The following is a 20,941-nucleotide window of genomic DNA, read 5'->3' as shown; positions in this document are numbered from 1 at the left end:
AAAAGTTGTGTGGCTGAATTCTACAGAGTAGCTAACATTCTAAAGTATATGAAAGAACATTAAATTATACCACTGGAGATACAACAAAATACTCATTATGGATATAGAGAGAACTTACCAAATTTACCAGAATTACATATGTATCTCCATTAAACATCTGACTAATTCATACTAATTTGAATATATTTTCTTACCTGCAGCTTCATCTCTTCTAAGTCTTTAGTTTTCTCTACTAATTCTCCTCGTACCTCTTCAAGCAGCAGCTGAAACTTTTCCTGGTGAGTTTGCTTTTCATTTAAAATGCGCTTGAGTTCATTTTGTGACTTTATGTACTCATCTTGCAACCTAATTTTTAGAAAAAGAAGAATTTAAGTGTATCCATTGCTTTTTAATTGTATTACCTTGAAGTCAACCAACACTATGAACAAGATCAACATCATATATTCTATTTAAACTTCCAAATATCATTGCTTTACCAAGTGTCACTTAGCTATTAACACTGTAATTTCTGAATACAACTTTACTTTGAAGGAAAAAAAATTTAGCCACTGAGATACATACATTTTATATCCCACTTTCAAAATAAGACTTTAATAAATTTACAATCCACTTGATTTAAAGAACATTTACTGTATTCAAACAGTTTTAAATGTATATTGTACATTATAACAAAATTACACTGTATGTTCCAGAGCAAATATTCAGACAAAATAAGAATTTTTAATCAAGCCTCTCACCTCCAAATTTAAATAATTACCTTGTGTGTTCAGCTTTCAGAGTCTGATAATTAGTTTTATGATGTTCACATCGTAATCGTTCATCAATTAACATTTTTTGGAGCTCAGATTGAGAATGTCTCAGTTCACTGTCTCCACCAGGAGGAAAAATGGTGGGAAAAGCGTCCATATTGGTAACTGAGTGGACAACCATGTAAAAATAAGTTCTGGCTTTCTTAATGTCTTAGTTTTCTTTCCAAGAGTATTTTCCACTTTCTTCTTGCTAAGACGGAATCTCAGGAGGTCAAATTATACCTGTAGAGAGACATACACTTAATGATCAGTGAACTTCTTCAGTGTTTTATATTTTGCATCATGAGAAATGCTGGACTGGAAGAAACACAAGCTGGAATCAAGATTGCCGGGAGAAATATCAATAACCTCAGATATGCAGATGACACCACCCTTATGGCAGAAAGTGAAGAGGAACTCAAAAGCCTCTTGATGAAAGTGAAAGTGGAGAGTGAAAAAGTTGGCTTAAAGCTCAACATTCAGAAAACGAAGATCATGGCATCTGGTCCCATCACTTCATGGGAAATAGATGGGGAAACAGTGTCAGACTTTATTTTTCTGGGCTCCAAAATCACTACAGATGGTGACTGCAGCCATGAAATTAAAAGACGCTTACTCCTTGGAAGGAAAGTTATGTCCAACCTAGATAGCATATTCAAAAGCACAGACATTACTTTGCCAACAAAGGTCCGTCTAGTCAAGGCTATGGTTTTTCCTGTGGTCATGTATGGATGTGAGAGTTGGACTGTGAAGAAGGCTGAGCGCCGAAGAATTGATGCTTTTGAAGTGTGGTGTTGGAGAAGACTCTTGAGAGTCCCTTGGACTGCAAGGAGATCCAACCAGTCCATTCTGAAGAAGATCAGCCCTGGGATTTCTTTGGAAGGAATGATGCTAAAGCTGAAACTCCAGTACTTTGGCCACCTCATGAGAAGAGTTGACTCATTGGAAAAGACTCTGATGCTGGGAGGGATTGGGGGCAGGAGGAGAAGGGGACGACAGAAGATGAGATGGCTGGATGGCATCACTGACTCGATGGACGTGAGTCTCAGTGAACTCCAGGATTTGGTTATGGACAGGGAGGCCTGGCGTGCTGCGATTCATGGGGTCGCAAAGAGTCGGACACGACTGAGTGACTGATCTGATTCTCCTTATCATTTCTATAACAAAATTCAATTTTCAGATTTTCAATTGTTCATAAAACAAAATTCAAAAATAAAGTTGAATCACACCTTAAATTTTCTTTACTTCCATGCAGTTTCTGTGACCATCAAGGTCACATCTTCAAGTAGTAACCTAACTAGAAGTATTGATTCTTCCACTGTAAGAAGTCCTAGATTCACATATCACCAACATTTTCTAAAGCTACTGAGGTAAATTTCAAGGGTGAATTCTGGTACAAAATCCATACTCTGAAACCAGGGGAAAAGCCATTTGGATCTTGGTAAGTGACTAGTGAGAGTCACAGTGTTCACAAAGATGAGCTTCAACATGTAATTATGTCTGTGATTTTGTTACAAAGGGTGTTTTACTTGACACAAGGTGACCACTCGGGCAGCAGATTCAGAGGAGCAATCAGTTAACACAAAATATTGATCATCTATGTATTATGCACTGTGCTAAGGACAGGAAACTCAATCACCAATTCAGGATTATGAAAGTAACTGAATGTGTGCTTTATCTAGAAGTAAAAAACTGACAACAGTGTTCTTACTGTAAATAAAAACAAAAATTTTAATCAAAATAATTCTGCTACTTTTAACTTCATTTATCTTTCTCAAGACTACTATATATATTTTTTTCCTATCTCCCTTAGTCATGGTGATTATGAATTACCTTTCCTTACTACAAGAGACAATCTTTAGCCTACACAAACCAACCATTCAATTACTGAGTCTTGCTTGAAATACATAATTTCTGATAAATTAATGTGATGTCTACATATTACATAAGAAGACTTTTAAACTAAAAAGGAGGTCGCTTTGGTTTCCTGCTTTGTCCATGCAGAATCTGCCTGCAACGTAGAAGACAAGTTCAATCCCTGGGGTTGGGAAGATACCCTGGAGAAGGAAATGGCAACCCATTCCAGTATTCTTGTGGGAAATCCCGTGAACAGAGGAATCTGGCAGGCTATAGTTCACAGGGTCACAAAAAAGTCAGACATGACTTAGCAATAAAACAACAACAAAAGTCTTTCAAGGACGCTTTACTTCTTCTTCTTAGGTTTAATGTGCATGAGGATTCAACCTTTGAAAATGCAGAGTTAACTGTTTGTAGCAGCTACCTCAATATTAACCTATACGAGTATATATTTTACATTTGCCATGGAATTTATAAAGTAGATCATAAAACTGGCATGTAATTTTGATTCTGCTCTTTGATCCAAATTAATTTTTAAGAGACAGAAGCATACAATAAACGTATCTCATATTTTCTATTAATATCACCAAAACGCATTATAAGGCTTTAATTTTAATTAGCCAAAAGCTTAAACTATATTAGAAAAATCAAAAGCTACCCTTTAGTCCTACTATTAGTGAAAGAAAGATTTCCAAACTGAGTTGGTTTTTTTTGTTTTTTTTTGTTTTGGTATTCCAGTTAACTTGACAGTAAGGTAAATACTCTCACTGACCCCGTACCCAAAAATTAGAGTTAAGTCCTCACAGAAATAAAACCTTGCCCTTGGCAACTGAAATATTCACTAGAAGTACTCACTTTCTAGGAATTAACTAATTTTAGAAAATCCCATTCTCATTCACCACCACATTACCTCATCTCCAATTCTAGCTTCTATGCAAACATATGTATAATTGCCCTCTTATATTTTCCCAAACCAGGAGGATTTCTCTGCTCCAAGATGATGTTTGCAAATTCATTACCTTTTTATATGTTTAAACTTTAGTGACTAATAAAGCTAGAATATACCAACACACATTACCAGTAAGTACCACACTGAAACACATGATATACTTTCCCCTCGTACACTAAGGGGCTATACCAGGTGGCTCAGTGGTAAAGAATTTGCCTGCAACACAGGAGAAATTTCCGGGCAACACAGGAGAAATGGGTTCGATCCCTGGGTCAGGAAGATCCTCTGAAGAAGGAAATGACAACTCACTCTAGTATTCTTGTTTGGATGCTCCCATGGACAGAGGAGCCTGGCCTGCTGCAGTCCATGGGGTCACAAAGAGTCAGACACAACTGAGCAACTAAGCACACACGCATGCAACACAAAAAAGTCACGTTGCTGATTTCCACGTGTGGACATATGTTCACATGTGTGTGCATGCACACACGCACGAATCTATACTAAGCTCTCTGGAAAGCTGTTATTTTTGTTCAGTGGCTAAGTTGTGTCTGACTCTTTGCGACCCCATGGATCGCAGCACATCAGGCTAACCTGTCCTTCACTGTCTCCTGGAGTTTGCTCAGATTCGTGTCCACTGAGTCAGTGATGCTATCTAACCATCTCATCTTCTTCCACCCTCTTCTTCTTTTATTTCAACCTTTCCCAGCATCAGGATCTTTTCCAATGAGTTGGCTCTCTGCATCAGGTGCCCAATCTTATGAAAATAGCTGGATGAGTACCTAAATGTAATTACTACATAAGAATTTTCTCTGTGACATTGTTTTTAATTAAAAAAATGAAAAAATCAGAAATAAGCTAAACTTCCATAAATAAAGGAAGGTATATCTACCCTATCATTACAAAAGATAAGTTAGATTTGTCTCCACAGTATGGTGAAGAGTATGAATGACAGGTATACACACATGTTTGCATACATATAAAGAGTCAAATAGTGGTACAGCAAGCTGAGAATAGTGGTAATTTCTGGGGAAATAATAACTGCAAGACTCTCTGACAGGAAAACTTCTACTTTCAGTTTTATTGTTAAATTTTATTTTTAAAAATTACAAAATTTTTTTTCAGGTAATGAACAATTCTACCATTATATTCAAATTACCTTAAACTAAATTCAACTACTTTGCTTTCACTCTACCTTCAACATCCTTACTTTCCAGCTTTTGGTACTGATACCAGTATTATGCTACATTCATCCAAACTTACAACCCCAAAGTCTTCTCTGCTTTCTTACTCAATTTCCCATGCATAGAGAACAAATACTCTCTTTAAAATGCACTCCATTCTCTCCATTGCTTCTTGACTACAAAAAGGCAGACTTGTATCACCTTATAACTAGACTACTAGAGCTTTTTATTGTCCCTGTTTCCAATATTTTCTCTCTAGTCTACCCACTAAAGCACTGCCAGATTAGCAGTCAGAAAATTTTATATCATTTCTCAGTTCAGTTGTTCAGTCGTTCAGTCGTGTCCGACTCTGAGACCCCATGAATCACAGCACACCAGGCCTCCCTGTCCAACACCAACTCCCAGAGTTCACTTAGACTCATGTCCATCGAGTCAGTGATGCCATCCAGCCATCTCATCCTCTGTCGTCCCCTTCTCCTCCTGCCCCCAATCCCTCCCAGCATCAGAGTCTTTTCCAATGAGTCAACTCTTCGCATGAGGTGGCCAAAGTACTAGAATTTCAGCTTCAGCATCATTCCTTCCAAAGAAATCCCAGGGCCGATCTCCTTCAGAATGGACTGGTTGGATCTCCTTGTAGTCCAAGGGACTCTCAAGAGTCTTCTCCAACACCACAGTTCAAAAGCATCAATTCTTCGGCACTCAACTTTCTTCACAGTCCAACTCGCACATCCATACATGACCACTGGAAAAACCATGGCCTTGACTAGACAGACCTTTCTCACTCTCACTCAAAAGCCCCTTTATATGAAACAAAATCAAAACACTCCGCTCTTTCAAAGCCTGGCACAATCAGCCTCAGTCTACCTTGTGCAATCTCATTTCCTACCGTCTGCCAAGAATATCCTACTCCAGCTAGTCCCTGAATAAACATGCACATAACACCTTTGTTCACAGTTTTTGTCTTACTTTGTGAACTCTACACTAATGGAAATAGACTCTAGTGAAGTCAAGTGGGCCTTAGAAAGCATCACTATGAACAAAGCTAGTGGAGGTGATGGAATTCCAGTGAGCTATTCCAAGTCCTGAAAGATGATGCTGTGAAAGTGCTGCACTCAATATGCCAGCAAATTTGGAAAACTCAGCAGTGGCCACAGGACTGGAAAAGGTCAGTTTGCATTCCAATCCCAAAGAAAGGCAATGCCAAAGAATGCTCAAACTACCGCACAACTGCACTCATCTCACACGCTAGTAAAGTAATGCTCAAAATTCTCCAAGCCAGGCTTCAGCAATACGTGAACCGTGAACTTCCTGATGTTCAAGCTGGTTTTCGAAAAGGCAGAGGAACCAGAGATCAAATTGCCAATATCCGCTGGATCATGGAAAAACCAAGAGGGTTCCAGAAAAATATCTATTTCTGCTTTATTGACTATGCCAAAGCCTTTGACTGTGTGGATCACAATAAACTGTGGAAAATTCTGAAAGAGATGAGAATACCAGACTACCTGATCTGCCTCTTGAAAAATTTGTATGCAGGTCAGGAAGCAACAGTTAGAACTGGACATGGAACAACAGACTGGTTCCAAATAGGAAAAGGAGTATGTCAAGGCTGTATATTGTCACCCTGCTTATTTAACTTACATGCAGAGTACACCATGAGAAACGCTGGACTGGAAGAAGCACAAGCTGGAATCAACATTGCCGGGAGAAATATCAATAACCTCAGATATGCAGATGACACCACCCTTATGGCAAAAAGTGAAGAGGAACTCAAAAGCCTCTTGATGAAAGTGAAAGTGGAGAGTGAAAAAGTTGGCTTAAAGCTCAACATTCAGAAAACGAAGATCATGGCATCTGGTCCCATCACTTCATGGGAAATAGATGGGGAAACAGTGGAAACAGGGTCAGACTTTATTTTTCTGGGCTCCAAAATCACTGCAGATGGTGACTGCAGCCATGAAATTAAAAGACGCTTACTCCTTGGAAGGAAAGTTATGACCAACCTAGATAGCATATTCAAAAGTACAGACATTACTTTGCCAACAAAGGTTCGTCTAGTCAAGGCTATGGTTTTTCCTGTGGTCATGTATGGATGTGAGAGCTGGACTGTGAAGAAAGCTGAGTGCCGAAGAATCGATGCTTTTGAACTGTGGTGTTGGAGAAGACTCTTGAGAGTCCCTTGGACTGCAAGGAGATCCAACCAGTCCATTCTGAAGGAGATCGGTCCTGGGATTTCTTTGGAAGGAATGATGCTAAAGCTGAAACTCCAGTACTTTGGCCACCTCATGAGAAGAGTTGACTCATTGGAAAAGACTCTGATGCTGGGAGGGATTGGGGGCAGGAGGAGAAGGAGACGACAGAAGATGAGATGGCTGGATGGCATCACTGACTCGATGGACGTGAGTTTGAGTGAACTCTGGGAGTTGGTGATGGACAGGGAGGCCTGGCGTGCTGCGATTCATGGGGTCGCAAAGAGTCGGACACAACTGAGCAACTGATCTGATCTGATCTGATCTGATGGATAATAATCACTAATCACTGTTCTCTATTTCTGTGATAATTGGATATACAGAGGCTTAAAAAGAGTCGTTACATATTGGAAAGGAATCCTCGACTCAAAGTTATGAGCTCCTGGGTTTCATTTGCTAATAGCCTTTTCCAGAATTTTCTCCTCTAGGAGTATTTCAGAATTACAGAAAACTATCTGCCAGTTGGTGTGTATCTAACCAAGGGCAGAATGAATTTTATCTCTGCTTTCAAGTACTCTGCACATATAACATATCCAGTTCTCCAGTTCAAAAGTAATCAACTTATCAATAATAATCTTGGAAACTATGGTATGGCAGCCCTCCAAACAGATATCTAGTGTCATAGACAGAAAGGCCTCAAAAAACAATTCTTTCTCTGACCTTCAAATGTGGTTCCATCATTCTACATTCAAGGGTACAAAGAAAAAACTCTATTTTTTTTTTTTTTTTTACTAATTATATAAGGAGCTAAAAAAAGAAAACCCTAACTCAGTTACTATATAATCTATCTCTTATAACAAAAAATCCGAAGATAGTTTTCTATTTCCAGTAATAGAGGATTAAGTAATTTGGATCAAGCCTTCTGCTAAGAAAAAGAAAAGTTGTATACACATTTAAAAAAAAATCGGCTTGAAGATACTGAAAAAAAAGAGAATATTTACTGAGATGGAAACAGAGGAAGATACAGATGCAGAAAGATGAGACTGGCACTTGAGATCACCTTTCCCCTAGAGGCATTTGCATTCCAGAGAGGTACCTTGGAGACTGAAGGTGCTGGGACAGTCTTTAAATTCAAAGAAAAGACACCTATTAGATCAGCAAGGAGTAGAGAACCCTTCGTAAACACCCTTCATTTTGGATAGAGACTTTAAAGGCTTTCTCTTAGGAATAAGGGCAATTTAGAAGGCAGATATTAGACTAGACTCCAAATTGCTCTAAAAAATAAATACATGACACATCCACACATAAAAGGCCATAGGAAAATAAGGTAACAGGAATTAAAGCCAGAGACAAAAACAGACAATAGGCAAATACATGAGTTCTCACTATTAAAAAGCCATCAGAAAACAGTTCTAAAAGAAAATTTTACATTATTATTGTGTACAAGGCAATAAAAAATAAGGTTAATAAACCTGGGAGAGGATTATTAATAGAAACCATAAAAATAAACTAACAAATTCTAAAGCTGAAAAATATGATAACCAAAATGAAGAGCTCCACTGATTGGGTAAAACAGTCGAGACATAGTTTGGAAGGAATTAGAAGATGGGTTAAGACAATATATTCAAGGGAATTTGCCTAGTGGTCCAGTGGTTAAGACTGTGCTCCTAATACAGAAGGCCCAGGTTTGATTCCTGGTCAAGAGACTAGATTTTACAGGCCTCAACTAAGAGTTTATATGCCACAACTAAGACCTGGCCCAGCCAAATACAGTTTTTTAAAAAAGAATATATTCAAGATAAAGTAGAAAGAGAAACAAAGATGGAAAAAACAGAAAGAAGAAAAGAAATTCAGAAATTAAAGTTAAAATGTCACTCTAATAGACATAAAATTAGAGTCCCAGAAAGAGGAGAGAGAAAAGAGCAGAAACAATACCTCAGGGGGAAAAAAGAAAAGTTGACAACATCCCCAAACTGATGAAAGGTTATCAACTCTCAGATTCAAAAAAGTCCTATAACTCCCAAGCACATAACTAAGAAGAAATCTACACCTACACATTAAGACAGCTAAAAAAAAAAAACAAAAATAAACGGAAAATCTTAGCAGAAAAAGACAAAATAACTTCAAACACAGCAACAAAATGACAGAACTGACTTCAACAGTGATGGTAAGAACACAACATACAACTACAACACTGAAAGGAAACAACTGCCAAACTAACATTCCATTAATACAGCAACACTACAACTGTGAAGAGTGATGGTAAAATGAAGACATTTTCAGAGACACAGAACAATTTATCCCTAAAGATGTACACTAAAAAACACCAAGAGAGTTTTCACACACAAGGAAAATTCTTAGATATGAACTTGACAATGCAGAAAGAAAGGAAGACAGATGAAAACTATAAATATGTGCATAATTCTAACTGAATATTAATTGCATAAAATAATACCTTACATATTTTAACATATAAAACATGATACAACACGGAATATAAGTCAATAAAGGTAGAATAACAAGTATAATAGAGCCCTTGGACTGTATGGAAGAGGGTAAATGTATCAATATATTCTGTAAGTCAAGGATGCATATTGTAAAGGAAATGGATTGGCAAACTACAGTCCATGGGCTAAAGTTGGTCAGTAGCCTTTGTTGTGTATGGCCTAAGTTAAAAAGGCTTTCTTCTTTTTTAAGAGTTAAAAAAAAAAAAAAATGAAAATAGCTGTAAAAAAACCCTCAACAAAATACTAGTAAATCAAATCAAACAATATATGAAAAGAACTATACACCATGACCAAACAGGATTTATTCCAGTCATGCAAGGCTGGTTCAATATTAAAAAAAAAAATTACTATAATTCATTACACCAACAGACTAAAAGCAGAAAAATCACACGATCATAGCAATATACACAAAAAAAATTTGACAAAGTCCAACATCTACTCATGATAAAAACTCTCAGCAAATCAGGTATAAGTGATACTTCCTCAATTTGATAAAGAACATCTACAAAAAATCTACAGCTAACAGCATACCTAATGGTGGGGGATGGGGGAGGGGGTGGGCAGGGAATAGAAGCTTTCCCAGTAAAATCAAGAACAAGCAAGGCTGTTCCCTCTTACCACTCCTTTTCCAAACTGTACTGGATGGAAGCCTAAGCTAGTGCAATAAGAAAAGGAAATAACAGGCATAAAGAAAGAAGAGGAAGAAATAAAACAATCTTTGTTTGCAGAGGACATGATCATCTATGAAGGAGATTCAAAAGAATCGAACAATTTCAAAACTAACAAGAAACTACAGCCAAACTACAGAAGGTTAATATACAAAAATCAATCACTTTCTTACATCAGCAATAAACAGAAACTGAAACCTAAAACAATACCTTTACATTAACACCCACCCCAAAATGAAATAGGTATAAAATTAACTAAATATGTATAATATTTATATGAGGGGAAATTTCTTAGTGGTCCAATGGCTAAGACTCCACGTTCCCAATGCAGGAGGCCTGCCTTCAATTCCTGGTCAAGGAACCAAACCCACATGTCCCTATTAAAATATCCCACATGCCGCAATTAAAGACCTTGCATGCTCCAAGGAAGATCAAAGATCCCGAGTCCTGCAAGTAAGAACCAGCACAGCCTAGTGAATTAACTTTTAAAAAGCATGGTTTCAGACAAAGATTTATATGAGGAAAATTACAAATGTTTGATGAAAGAAGTCAAAGAATTAGATCAATAATAAAATATTTTATGTTCATGGATTGGAAGACTAAATATGGCCAAGATGTCAGTTCTTCCCAATTTGACTGCCATATTCAATACAATCTCAACAAGTTATTAGGCAGGTATCAACAAAGTGATTCTAAAACTTATATGAAGAAGCAAAAGATCCAGAACAGTCAACACAAAATTAAAGAACAAAGCTGGAGAGCTGACACTACGCAACTTCAAGTCTTATTATGTAAGCAACAGTAATCAAGACAATATTATATTGGCCAAAGAATAGGCAAATGGATCAATGAAACAGAACAGAGGGTCCAGAAATAGACTAAATTATAGTCAACTGAAAGAAAATTATAGTCAGCCTTGGAAGAAAAGCTATGACAAACCTAGACAGCATATTAAAAAGGACAGACATTACTTTACCGACAAAGGTCTGTCTAGTCAAAGCTATGGTTTTTCCAGTAGTCATATATGGATGTGCGAGTTGGACCATAAAGAAATCTGAGCACCAAAGAACTGATGCTTTTGAACTGTGGTGTTGGAGAAGACTCTTTAGAGTCCCTTGGACTGCAAGGAGATCCAACCAGTCTATCCTAAAGGAAATCAGTCCTGAATATTCACTGGAAGGACTGATGCTAAAAGCTGAAACGCCAATACTTTGGCCACCTGATGTGAAGAACTGAGGAGAAGGGGACAACAGAGGATGAGATGGTTGGATGGCATCACTGACTGGATGGACATGAGTTTGAGCAACTTCTGGGAGTTGGTGATGGACAGGGAAACCTGGTGTGCTGCAATTCATGGGGTCGCAGAGTCAGACCTGACTGAGCAACTGAACTGACTGATAGTCAACCGACCTTTGACAAAACAGCCCATGCAAAAACATTAGAAACATGAAAAAATGTGGATCTAGCTATAGACCTTAATTAAACCTTTCAATAATTAGCTCAAATGAACTATACACCTAAATGTAAAATGTAAAATTATCAATTGGGCTCCCCAGATAGCTCACTGGTAAATCCTCCTGCCAAGCAGGAGACACAGGTTTGTTCCCTGGATCAGGAAGATCCCCTGGGGAAGGAAATAACAACCCACTCCAATACTCTTGCCTGAGAAATTCCATGGACAGAGGATCTTGGCAGGCTACAATCCATGGTTTCTCAAAGAGTCAGACATGACTGAGCAACTAAACAACAACAACAACAACAGTCACACACACAAATTCCTAGAACACAGCCTAGGAGAAAAATCTATTTAATAATGAGTTTCTAGATACAACACCGTAGACAAGATCCATGGAAAAAATTAGTAAGTCAGACTTCATTAAAATTAAAAACTTCTGCTCTACAAAAGGCACTGTCAAGAGAAAAGGAGGAGCCATAGGTTGGGAGAAAGTATTGAAAAATATACATCTGATAAAGGACTATTATTGAAAATATACAAACAAATCAAACTCAACAATAAGAAAACAAACAACTGGATTAAAAAATGGGCCAAAGACCTTAACAAACATCTCACCAAAGAAGATATACAAATGGCAAATAAGAATAGATGTTGGCCCTATGTCATTAGGGAATTGCAAACTAAAGCAACAATGAGATACCACCACACATCTATTAGAATGACCTAAATCCACAGACAACAACATATGCTAGTGAAGATGTGGAGAAACAGGAACTCTGTCATTACTCAAACCATACCATCCAGCAACTGCAATCATTGTTATTTGCCCAAATGAGCTGAAAACTTACATCCAACAAAAACTGGTACACAGATGTTTATAGTGGCTTAATTCATAAATACCAAACCCTGAATGCAACCAAGATCTCCCTCAATAAGTGAGTGGATAAACTGTAGAACATCCAAACATCCGGATAATGCAGTATTATCCAGCCTCAAAAAGAAGCTACAACATCACTCATTATCACAGAAATGCAATGAGGTACCATGTCACATCGGTCAGAATGGTTGCCATCAAAAAGTCTACAAACTACAAATGCTGGAGAGGGTGTGGAGAAAAGGGGAACCCTCTTACACTGTTGGTGGGAATGCAAACATATTCACCACTATGGAGAACAGTGTGGAGATTCCTTAAAAAACTGGAAAAAGAACTGCCATATGACCCAGTAACTCCACTGCTGGGCATATACACAGAGGGAACCAGAATTGAAAGAGACATGGGTACCCCAATGCTCATTGCAGCACTATTTACAATAGCTAGGACATGGAAAAAACCTAGATGTCCCTCGGCAGACAGATGGATAAGAAAGTTGTGGTACATATACACAATGGAATATTACTCAGCTATTAAAAAGAGCACATTTGAGTCAGTTCTAATGAGGTAGATGAAACTGGAGCCTATTATACAGAGTGAAGTAAGTCAGAAAAACACCAGTACAGTATAATAACATATATATATATGGAATTTAGAAAAATGGTGACAACGACCCTATATGCAAGACAGAAAAAAAGAGACACAGATATAAAAAACAGACTTTTGGACTCTGAGAGAAGGCAAAGGTGGGATGATTTGAGAGAATAGCACTGAAACATGTATATTACCACATGTGAAATAGATGACCAGTCCAAGTTCGATGCATGAAACAGGGCGCTCAAAGCTGGTGCACTGAGACAACCCAGATGGATGGGAGGGGAAGGGTGGTGGGAGGGGGGTTCAGGATGGGGGGACACATGTACATCCATGGCTGATTGATGTCAATGTATGGCAAAAACCAACACAATATTATGAAGTAACTAGCCTCCGATTAAAATAAATTAATTTTAAAAAAAGAAAAGAAATGGGCTAACAAGACATGAAACAATATGGAGAAATATTAAATGCATGTTACTAAGTGAAAGACGTCAATCTAAAAAAATGTACATACTGTAGGATTCCAACTATATGACATTCTGGAAATGGCCACACTATGGAATCATTAAAAAGATCAGTGGTTGCAAAGGATTAGGGGAAATAAAGGGATGAACAGGTAAGCAGAAAGGATTTTTAAAGCAGAAACTATTTTGTATGATACTATAATTATATAATATATGCAAATAAACATTTGTTAAAACCCACAAATGTATAAACACCAAGAGTGAACTGTAATGTAAACTGTGGACTATGGGTAATAATGACATGTCAAGGTACCACTCTGCTATGGGATATTAACACTGTAGGAGGCTGTGCATATGGGGTCAAGTAATGGGTACATGAGAACCCTTAGTACTTTCTGCTCAATTTTAATATAAATCTAAAACAGCTCTATAAGGAATGAAGGAAGGGAGGGGTAAAAGAATACATAACAGAAACTATGCATGACCTGAAGAACATAAAGTATTTGCTATCTAACTCTGCATAATAAAATCTGATGAATCTCTCTCTAGGATAATCATTAAAGAATGCTAAAAGGGTGGACTATGCCAAAGCCTTTGACTGTGTGGATCACAATAAACTGTGGAAAATTCTGAAAGAGATGGGAATACCAGACTACCTGACCTGCCTCTTGAGAAACCTGTATGCAGGTGAGGAAGCAACAGTTAGAACTGGACATGGAACAACAGACTGGTTCCAAATAGGAAAAGGAGTACGTCAAGGCTGTATATTGTCACTTTAACTTATATGCAGAGTTTATTTAACTTATATCCAGAGTACATCATGAGAAACGCTGGACTGGAAGAAACACAAGCTGGAATCAAGATTGCCGGGAGAAACATCAATAACCTCAGATATGCAGATGACACCACCCTTATGGCAGAAAGTGAAGAGGGACTAAAAAGTCTCTTGATGAAAGTGAAAGGAGAGTGAAAAAGTTGGCTTAAAGCTTAACATTCAGAAAACAAAGATCATGGCATCCAGTCCCATCACTTCATGGGAAATAGATGGGGAAACAGTGGAAACAGTGTCAGACTTTATTTTTTTGGGCTCCAAAATCACTGCAGATGGTGACTGCAGCCGTGAAATTAAAAGACGCTTACTCCTTGGAAGGAAAGTTATGTCCAACCTAGATAGCATATTCAAAAGCACAGACATTACTCTGCCAACAAAGGTCCGTCTAGTCAAGGCTATGGTTTTTCCTGTGGTCATGTATGGATGTGAGAGTTGGACTGTGAAGAAGGCTGAGTGCTGAAGAATTGATGCTTTTGAACTGTGGTGTTGGAGAAGACTCTGGTGAGTCCCTTGGACTGCAAGGAGATCCAACCAGTCCATTCTGAAGGAGATCAGCCCTGGGATTTCTTTGGAAGGAATGATGCTAAAGCTGAAACCCTGGTACTTTGGCCACCTCATGCAAAGAGTTGATTCACTGGAAAAAACTCTGATGCTGGGAGGGATTGGGGGCAGGAGGAGAAGGGGACGACAGAGGATGAGATGGCTGGATGGCATCACTGACTCGACGGACGTGAGTCTGATGAACTCTGGGATTTGGTGATGGACAGGGAGGCCTGGCGTGCTGCGATTCATGGGGTCGCAAAGAGTCGGACACAACTGAGCGACTGAACTCAAAAGGGTGGAGAAATTAAAATTACTAAAACATTCTAAAAAAGGGTTTCTCAACATAAAAGAAAATTTAAAAGGAAAAATATAGCCATATGCCTTTTTTATAAGCCATTTTTAAAAACACAAGGGCATGGAAAGGTTGAAATTAAAATGAGAGAAAATAATACAAACACTAATCAAAAGAGATGTTAGAACTAATATTAATAGCAAATAAAGTTGATTTTCAGGCAAAAAACACTAGTAAAGATGAAAAGACACATTCATAATAAAAGGTTAAGTACACCAAAAAGATGTGACAATTTTAATTTACATACAACAAATGAGACAGTCAGAACTACAAGGAAAAACAGACAAATTCACAATCTTAGGGAGAGAATTTAACCACTATTCTTGGTAACTAATAGAACAAGCAGAAAAAAACTATCAGTAAGAATAAAAACAACTTAACATAATTAACCAACCTGACCTGACATTTATAGAAAAACTGTACCCAATAAGTATAGAACACATTCCTTATAAGCATGCATGGAACATTTATAAATGACCACATGCTGGATCATTTATAAATGACTATAAGACTATGTCAAAGCCTTTGACTGTGTCGATCACAATAAACTATGAAAAATTCTGAAAGAGAGGGGAATACCAGACCACCTGACCTGCCTCTTGAGAAATCTGTACACAGGTCAGGAAGCAACAGTTAGAACTGGACATGGAACAACAGACTGGTTCCAAGTAGGAAAAGGAGTACGTCAAGGCTGTATATTGTCACCCTGCTTATTTAACTTCTAGGCAGAGTACATCATGAAAAATGCTGGACTGGATGAAGCGCAAGCTGGAATCAAGATTTTCAGGAGAAATATCAATAACCTCAGATATGTAGATGACACCACCCTTAAGGCAGAAAGTGAAGAGGAACTAAAAAGCCTCTTGATGAAAGTGAAAGAGGAGAGTGAAAAAGTTGGCTTAAAGGTCAACATTCAGAAAATGAAGATCATGACATCTGGTCCCATCACTTCATGGCAAACAGATGGGGAAACAGTGGCAGACTTTATTTTGGGGGGCTCCAAAATCACTGCAGATGGTGACTGCAGCCATGAAATAAAAAGACACTTACTCCTTGGGAGAAAAGTTATGACCAACCTAGACAGCATATTAAAATGCAGAGACATTACTTTGCCAACAGAGGTCCATCTAGTCAAGGCTATGGTTTTTCCAGTGGTCACGTATGGATGTGAGAGTTGGACTATAAAGAAAGCTGACTGACGAAGAATCGATGCTTTTGAACTGTGGTGTTGGAGAAGACTCTGGAGAGTCCCTTGGACTGCAAGGAGATCCAACCAGTCCATCCTAAAGGAAATCGGTTCTGAATGTTCATTGGAAGGACTGATGTTGAAGCTGAAACTCCAATACTTTGGCCACCTGATGCGAAGAACTGACTCATTTGAAAAGACCCTGATGCTGGGAAAGATTGAAGGCGTGAGGAGAAGGGGACGACAGAGGATGAGATGGTTGGATGGCATCACCGACTCAATGGACATGAGTTTGAGTAAGCTCTGGGAGTTGGTGATGGACAGGGAGGCCTGGCGTGCTGCTGTCCATGGGGTCGCAAAGAATCGGACACGACTGAGCGACTGAACTGAACTGAACATACTGGATCTTAAAAATATCTCACATTAAAAAAAATTTATACAGAATATGTTTTCTGACTATAATTAAACTAAAACTCAATACAAAAAGATAACTGGAAAAGTTACATACGCTTAGAAAGAAAACATTTCTAAATAACTTACAAACTAAAGAAAAGTCACTATAAAAGTCAGAAAATATTTAGAACCAAAGGAAAATTGATTATTAAAACTTGAGGGATAAAGATATTTGCTTCCAGGAAGATGGAGCAGATGTACGCTTCCCTAAGCCCAGTAATACAACTAAAAGTCTCAAATGTTATACATATGACATATGTAACATGACTCTGAAAAATGGAGACTAGAAGGAAGATCAGCTAAGAACCCCTGGGACAAAAGAACCAATACAGTGGCAGGCTCCCTGGATTTTCTTTATTCCTCATTTATGCCCAACTTGGAGGTGAAGAAGCTGGCAATGAGTTCAGACCCCTCCCCCAATCCCATAAAATGTTTTAACCCTCTTCTTTAGCCAAACTAACAAGAAAGGGGAAGCCCAGCAAGATAAAAAAAAATTTTAAGACAGGAACGACCTACTACAAGCAAATACTATGGAAAAAGTTGTGGTTCTACCACTTCCACACAAGCAAAAGCCAAAGCCAGGCTATAATCCCAATACCCTATCAGGGATGATATACAAGCAATTAGGAAGCTGGAACTTTCATCTCTGCTGAAAAGTAGTTAAGCCTCAAGTTCCTGAATGTCAATGGAGACCACGTGGGTCACCTCAACTTTCACTCCACCAAGAGTAAGCATTAGCTCATCCCTCAATCTGCTTAACTGCTGTCAGAGAAGGCTTAGTGGAGAGTCAGGACTGGCACTACTCTCAGCAATAACAAGGCTACCCTTTCTGCTGTGTCAGTAGAGACCACATGAGAAGCCAGAACTCCTCGCCACGCAACAATAAAATGATAATCTTATACAACTCAGGTGTCAACAGAGGCTAAATGGAAAAACTGGACTTTCATCCCCAATTGGCAATAATGAGATAGCATTTCCCCTCTTTCTCCACCAGAGAGATGTCGGGAAAAGCCAGCTAAAACAGGTTTAAGTAGAATCCAAAGTCTCATTAACATAAACCTCAAAGTTCCAGGTTTCACAAGAAAATCACTGTCATATCCAGAATGAGAAAGATTTCAAATGTAAAAAGACAACTGCAAGATGCCAACACTGAGATGACAGAGATGTTAAAGAAGTTATGATTAAAATGCTTCAGTGAGCAATCACAAACAAGCTTGAAATACATGAAAAAAGAGAAAGTCACAACAAACAAATGTCTCAACAAAGAATTCAAGATATAAAGAACCAAGTGGAAATTTTAGAAATTAAAAATACAATGACCAAATAAAAATCTAAGTATGAGCTCAACAGTATGAAAAGATAAAGAACAAAGAATTAACTAGAAAATAAATTGCTCACTTTGAAAAGACAATAGACTAAAATAGCAGATGCTCAGGGAGTTGTAAGAAAATAAAACATCCACCATTTGTGTCAAAGTCTGACTCCAGTTATATGATTATCCAAAATAGGTAAATCCATAGAGACAAAGTAGATCGGTGGTTGCAAAGAGCTTAGGGTAGGGAATAGGGAATGACTGCTTAATGGGTACAGAGTTTTCTTTGAAGGTGATAAAAACATTTTGAAACTAGAAGTGGTAGTTGTACAACATCATGAATGTACTAAATGGCACTGAATTGCACACTTTCAAATGGCTAATTTTGTTATATAAATTTCAACGCAATTTAAAAAAATTTAAAGCAAACCAGGAACTGAAAGGCACATCAATTTAATACAAGGTGTGTTCAAAAAGAATATAGTAAAAACCATGCTTGATTTCAAACTCTTCAATGCTTGCCTTTGAGAATCTGATTAATAAGACAAGGATGTCCATTATCACCAATTTTACTCAACTTTGTACTGAAGATCTGGAAAAAAACAAAGGTATAAAAGGTCAAAAAACATGGAAAGAAAAAAACGTATGTTATATACAAAAGTTCTGATAGTATATATATAAAGTACAGAAGAATTTATAGAGAAATGATTAGAGGAAGGAAGTAAGACTGCTAAGGAGATTAACACACAAAAACTAACTGCATTCTACGTACCAGCAAGAGAATATTTTAAAAGATATTCTTTGTTCATGGGTCCTCTTGATCTCTTCTTTTATGTTATGAAATCTTTCTTTGAATCTTTTGTCCTATTTATTCTGCTGAATTATCTTTTTAATGTACTAATGTACAGGAATTATTACATCATGTGAAATGCCAGGCTGGATGAAGCACAAGCTGGAATCAATATTGCTAGGAGAAATATCAATAACCTCAGCTGAGCAGACGACACCATCCTTATGGCAGAAAGCGAAGAAGAACTAAAGAGCCTCTTGATGAAAGTGAAAGAGGAGAGTGAAAAGGCTCGCTTAAAACTCAACATTCAGAAACCTAAGATCATGGCATCCAATCCCATCACTTCATGGCAAATAGATGGGGAAACAGTGGAATCAGTGTCAGACTTTATTTTTTTGGGCTCCAAAATCACTGCAGATGGTGACTGCAGCCATGAAATTAAAAGACGCCTGCTCCTTGGAAGAAAAGCTATGACCAACCTACACAGCATACTAAAAAGCAGAGACATTACTTTGCCGACAAAAGTCTGTCTAGTCAAAGCTATGGTTTTTCCAGTGGTCATCTATGGATGTGAGAGCTGGACTATAAAGAAAGCTGAGCACCGAAGAATTGATGCTTTCGAACTGTGGTGTTGGAGAAGACTCTTGAGATCCCTTGGACTACAAGGAGATCCAGCCAGTCCATCCTGAAGGAGATCAGTCTTGAATATTCATTGGAAGGACTGATGCTGAAGTTCCAATACTTTGGCCACCTGATGCCAAGAACTGACTCATTGGAAAAGACTCTGATGCTGGGAAAGATTGCAGGCAGGAGGAGAAGGGGACGACAGAGGATGAGATGGTTGGATGGCATCACCGACTCAATGGACATGAGTTTGAGCAAGCTCTGGGAGTTGGTGATGGACAGGGAAACGTGATGAGCTGTACTCCACAGAGTCGCAAAGAGTCAGACAACACTGAGTGACTGAACTGAACTGAATATGTGTAGGAATTCTTATAAAATTAAAATCACAATAAGAAAACCAAAAAGTCTGATGATAATAAGTTTGGAGAAAACAGAAGAGACAAGTGATAGTATATTCACTTTGGGGAAAAACACATAGTATCTAGTCCTGTGGTTACTGCTGAGTTTTCTAAATTTGCTTGCATACTGAGTGCAGCACTTTAATAAAATCATCTTTAGAATCTGAAGGACACTAGCTTTGTTCGTAGTGATGCTTCTTAAGTCCCATTTGACTTCACACTTAAGAAACGACTCGGTGAGTGATCACACCATTGTAGTGATGTAGGTCATTAAGACCTTTTTGGTACAGTTCTTCTGGGTATTCTTGCCACCTCTTGATATTTTCTGTGTCTGTTAGGTCCATACAGTTTCTGTCTTTTACTGTGCCCACCTTTGCATGAAATGGTCCCTTGGTATCTCTAATCTTCCCGAAGAGATCGCTAGTCTTTCCCATTCTACTGTTCTCCTCTATTTCTTTGCATTGTTCACTTAAGAAGGATTTCTTATCTCTCCTTGCTATTCTTTGGAACTCTGCATTCAGGTGGGTGTATCTTTTCTGTTAAAGTGCTGCACTCAATATGCCAGCAAATTTGGGAAACTCAGCAGTAGCCACAGAACTGGAAAAGGTCAGTTTTCATTCCAATTCCAAAGAAGGGCCATGCCAAAGAATGTTCTAACTACCACACAATTGCACTCATTTTACATGCTAGCAAAGTAATGCTCAAAATCCTTCAAGCTAAGTTTCAACAGTACATGAACCAAGAACTTCCATATGTTCAAGCTAGATTTAGAAAAGGCAGAAGAACCAGAGATCAAATTTCCAACATCCACTGGATCACAGAAAAAGCAAGAGAATTCCAGAAAAACATCTATTTCTGCTTCATTGACCACACTAAAGCCTTTGACATCATAACAAAACATGGAAAATTCTGACAGAGATGGGAATA

The 20,941-nt window shown here is 38.1% G+C and overlaps 1 protein-coding gene across 5 annotated transcripts in view; it reads right to left on the bottom strand.

Annotated features, from left to right (window-relative positions):
* Positions 1-20,941, bottom strand: part of CEP83 (centrosomal protein 83) — a 136,338-nt gene that overhangs the window by 77,643 nt on the left and 37,754 nt on the right. For 3 of the 5 annotated variants that reach the window (XM_055585382.1, XM_055585424.1, XM_055585414.1), the window contains exons 2-3: positions 758-1,031; positions 195-345 (exon numbers count right to left, since the gene is read on the bottom strand). In XM_055585382.1, coding sequence (XP_055441357.1) covers positions 195-345; positions 758-930 — 324 coding nt within the window. In that variant the 5' untranslated portion in view covers positions 931-1,031. Of the gene's footprint in view, positions 1-194; positions 346-757; positions 1,032-18,724; positions 18,795-20,941 lie in introns of all 5 variants that reach the window. The other 2 variants (XM_055585393.1, XM_055585404.1) reach the window with 2 other exon arrangements.

Source organism: Bubalus kerabau, chromosome 1 (assembly GCF_029407905.1).
Source record: "Bubalus kerabau isolate K-KA32 ecotype Philippines breed swamp buffalo chromosome 1, PCC_UOA_SB_1v2, whole genome shotgun sequence".
In the NCBI taxonomy this organism is placed as follows: domain Eukaryota; kingdom Metazoa; phylum Chordata; class Mammalia; order Artiodactyla; family Bovidae; genus Bubalus; species Bubalus kerabau.
Note: the sequence above shows the minus strand (reverse complement) of the source record. Positions and strands in the feature narration are given on the sequence as shown.